The 3,856-nt window shown below is 40.8% G+C and overlaps 1 protein-coding gene across 1 annotated transcript; it reads left to right on the top strand.

The window, feature by feature from the left end:
• The first annotated feature begins 1,368 nt into the window (after nt 1–1,368).
• Nucleotides 1,369–2,281, top strand: LOC123255491 (elongation factor 1-delta-like). Its single transcript, XM_044684275.1, has one exon. The coding sequence runs from the start codon at nt 1,431–1,433 to the stop codon at nt 2,217–2,219; it is 789 nt and encodes a 262-aa protein (XP_044540210.1). The 5' UTR covers nt 1,369–1,430; the 3' UTR covers nt 2,220–2,281.
• The last annotated feature ends 1,575 nt before the right edge of the window (nt 2,282–3,856 follow it).

Raw genomic sequence — 3,856 nt, forward strand, 5'->3', positions numbered from 1 at the left:
TCTGGGTCCTTGACATTCATTTTTCTTATTTATGAAGTGGAGATAATAAAGTCTGTACTATAAAATTCACAGTTATGTGGATTGAATGAAAAAGTGCTTTATAACCATAAAGTACCATGTAATGGTAAACTCTTGTGATTGTTACTATTAACAAGGCAATGTGGTGTATCTGATAAAAGAATGGTCTCTTTCTTTCTTCTCTATCCTCTCTCTTCCCTCTCCCTCTTCTTCCTCCCTCCCTCCCTCCTTCCCTCCCCTCTCTCCCCTTCTTCCTCCATCCCTCTGTCTCTCCTTCTCCTCTTTCTCCTTCTCCTTCTCCTTCTCCTTCTCCTTCTCCTTCTCCTTCTCCTTCTCCTTCNCTCCTTCTCCTTCTCCTTCTCCTTCTCCTTCTCCTTCTCCTTCTCCTCCTCCTCCTTCTCCTTTTCCTGATCCTCTCTCCTCCACACATAGACTAGTGACTTTGGTCAAGGCTCTAGGCCAATGGAATGAGCGGCGTTTGAGTAACCTAGGCTGCAACAACTACTACATCTCTTGACACTTTCTAGGTCTCACTGTGTTTTCTGTTATCTACAAGAACAAATCCCAGAATCTGAAACGGTTCTGGAAAGAAATTAAGGCCATTTAGTAAAAGAAGGGGAGGCTCCCTTCCTGGAGTCCTTGAAGGTTTATACTATATGAAATTTTGACAAACATCATAGCAGATCAATCACACAAAGGAATCCAAAAGATAATTTCTGAGGGTGGAGACCTAAAACAAGAATGTTTTAGGGGAATCCAGGGAAACTAAAGGAACTCAAAACATTTTGTAGCCATCTCCAGCATTCCTAAAAGAGTTATTGAGGTCAGGTGACATTCTGGGTACAAGCAACCTCTAATCACATGAAGGTAGATTTAAATAGTACAATTTTTCCAAACAATATAATAGAGCATTCTTTCCACATCTCTTTGGGTTTGCAGGGGCTGACCCTGGGCCTTGCAAATTGCCACCTCATAAATGCAAGTGTTATGTTTATCTTGTCAGTCTTGCCACCTTTAACACCAGAAAGCTCAAGATTTAACTACCTGAAGCTGCTTTGCAGGTTATTTTCAAGTGAATGGAGTGAGAGAAGAAAGGGAAATATCAGTCTTTTATATAGTGTGGAGGGTGCAAAGGTCTTTAAGATAAAAGCCAACTGCCCCAAGCCACTTGGGAAAGAAAAGTACTACTAATCTTCCTTTAAGATACTTAAAATCCTGCCCAAAATGTCACAGTGTGGTAGATTTGCTCTTAGGATATAATAGATTGTTGAGCTCTATCCCTTCTCCAAACTGTATATTTGATTGCAAAATATATTTTAAAACTTTATTATTTGCCCTTTCCCCGCCGCTTCCCGCCCGATTGGCTTTGGGACTAACGTGTCGCTGCTCTCCTCCCTTCTCACGGAGTGAAGATGGCAACCAGTTTCCTGGTGCATGAGAAGATCTGGTTCGACAAATTCAAGTATGATGATGCTGAGAGAAAATTCTACGAGCAGATGAATGGTCCTGTTCCTGTCTCCTCCCGACAGAGCACAACCGCCAGCTCTTCCAGTGGCCCCAGTGGGGACCATAGTGAGCTGGTCACCAGAATTTCCAACCTAGAGGTAGAGAACCAAAGCCTTCGGAGTGTGATTCAATACCTACAGCTCACCATCTCCAAGCTAGAAAGCCGGCTGAGTACCCTGGAGAAATGTTCCCCTTCCCACCGCTCTCTGGCTCCTCAGACTCAGCATGTGTCCCCTATGCAGAAGGTGGAGCTGCCTCCCACATCACCCGCCAAGAAGGCAGCCACCCAGCCAGCAGAGGATGATGAAGATGATGATATCGACTTGTTTGGTAGCGATGATGAGGAAGAAGACAAGGAAGCAGCCCGGCTTCGGGAGGAGCGACTTCGGCAGTATGCAGAGAAGAAGGCCAAGAAGCCGGGACTGATTGCCAAGTCTTCCATCCTTCTAGATGTTAAACCTTGGGATGACGAAACAGACATGGCAAAGTTGGAGGAGTGTGTCCGCTCCATACAGCTGGATGGCCTGGTCTGGGGAGGCTCCAAGCTGGTGCCTGTAGGTTATGGCATTCGGAAGCTGCAGATCCAGTGTGTGGTAGAGGATGACAAGGTGGGCACAGACATCCTGGAGGAGGAGATCACCAAGTTCGAAGATTATGTGCAGAGCGTTGACATCGCTGCTTTCAACAAGATCTAAGCCCCCTGAATGTGTGTGAATCTGTAACCAAAATAAAGGCTGAGATTTGAGGTGAAAAAAAACCCTTTATTATTATTGTTGTTGTTGTTTTTAACAGTAGTCTGGACCTGTGATTATATCTGTATGGGGAATTCCTAGTGAGGAAACTATCAATTCAGATAGGTAACTGATTATCAATCTTTCTTCTTAGAGAGTTGTCTAAAGCACTGCAAATTCAAGTAATTTGACCAGGGTAACACAACCAGTAGGTACCATGCCAGGCTTTGAGACTCAGGACTTTCTGACTTCAAAGTTCAGTCTAGGTCTATTATGCTATATTATACTACCTCTATAAACTTATGATTTTTGAAGATACTGCTAGCTAACATTTATATAGCATTCTCAAGTTTGCCAAACACTTTGCAAACATTTCAGCTGATTATCACAACACCCTATAAAATGGTTTTGTTATTATTATGCCCATTTTGTAGATGCAGAAACTGGGTTCACAAAGAATAAATCACTGACCGGTGGTCCTATGGTAAGTGTTGGAAATAGGCTATGAAAATAAATCTCTCCTGATTCCAAATCCAGTGTTATTCATAATCTTTCTCTAAAACAGCTTCTGTATCTTACGACAATATTCTGAGTTTGATTCCATCATTTCCAGAGACTTTTTATTCATTCATTGATGATGGTACCTCAACAGAAACAAGTAAATTTGGGAAAGGGATAGATTCATGGGAAAGATAATGAGTTCACATTTAGATATGTTAAGATTTGGGAGGCTTGTGAGACATCTAAGTGGAGATACACAATAGAAAATTGGTAATGTGATATCAGAGCTCAGAAGAGAGAACCAGCCTGTATATATAGATGTGAAAGTAATGTGCAGAGATGATAATTTAAACATGAGTTAATTATAGAGATGAGGGGAGAGAAAGAAGGGGCAAGAGAGTGAGAGACAAGAGAGGAGAATGAAGAGTGATTGTCAAGTAAGCAATGGAGGAAAGTACCCAGGAGAAGAGGATGAACAATGAAATAAAAAAACTACAGAGATCAAGAAGTATGAAGACAGAGAATAAACATTGGGATTTAGAAATTAATATATTCTTGAGGACCTTAGAAAAAATAGTTTTATTTGAGTGTTAAGATCAGAAGGTATTAATAAGTGATTGAGAGGAGAGGACATAATGGAAGGAGCATAGATGCCTTTTGCAAGGAATTTGGCTGTGAAAAGTTAAGAGATATGACTATAGCTTCATATCTTAACTGTTCTTTTTCTTTTCAGTAATATTTTATTTTTTTCCAATTACATGTAGAAGCAATTTTTAACACTTGCTTCCTCACATTTTGAGCTCCAAATTCTCTCCTTTTCTCCCTCCCCTACCCCTTCCCTGAGATGGTAAACAATTTGACATAGGTTATTATGCAATAAAGTTTTCCATATTTATCATTTTATGCAAGAAGATATATCACTAAAAAACTCATAAAGAAAATGAAGGGGGAAACAGAAAGCCTTAATCTGTATTCAGACCCCATCAGTTCTTTCTCTGGTGACAGATAGACTTTTCCATCATGAGTCCTTTGTAGTTATCTTGGATCACTGTATTGCTGATAATAGTTAGGCTATCCACACTGGATCACTATACAATAAT

The sequence above is a fragment of the Gracilinanus agilis genome, unplaced genomic scaffold (genome assembly GCF_016433145.1).
Source record: "Gracilinanus agilis isolate LMUSP501 unplaced genomic scaffold, AgileGrace unplaced_scaffold47404, whole genome shotgun sequence".
Lineage (NCBI taxonomy): Eukaryota > Metazoa > Chordata > Mammalia > Didelphimorphia > Didelphidae > Gracilinanus > Gracilinanus agilis.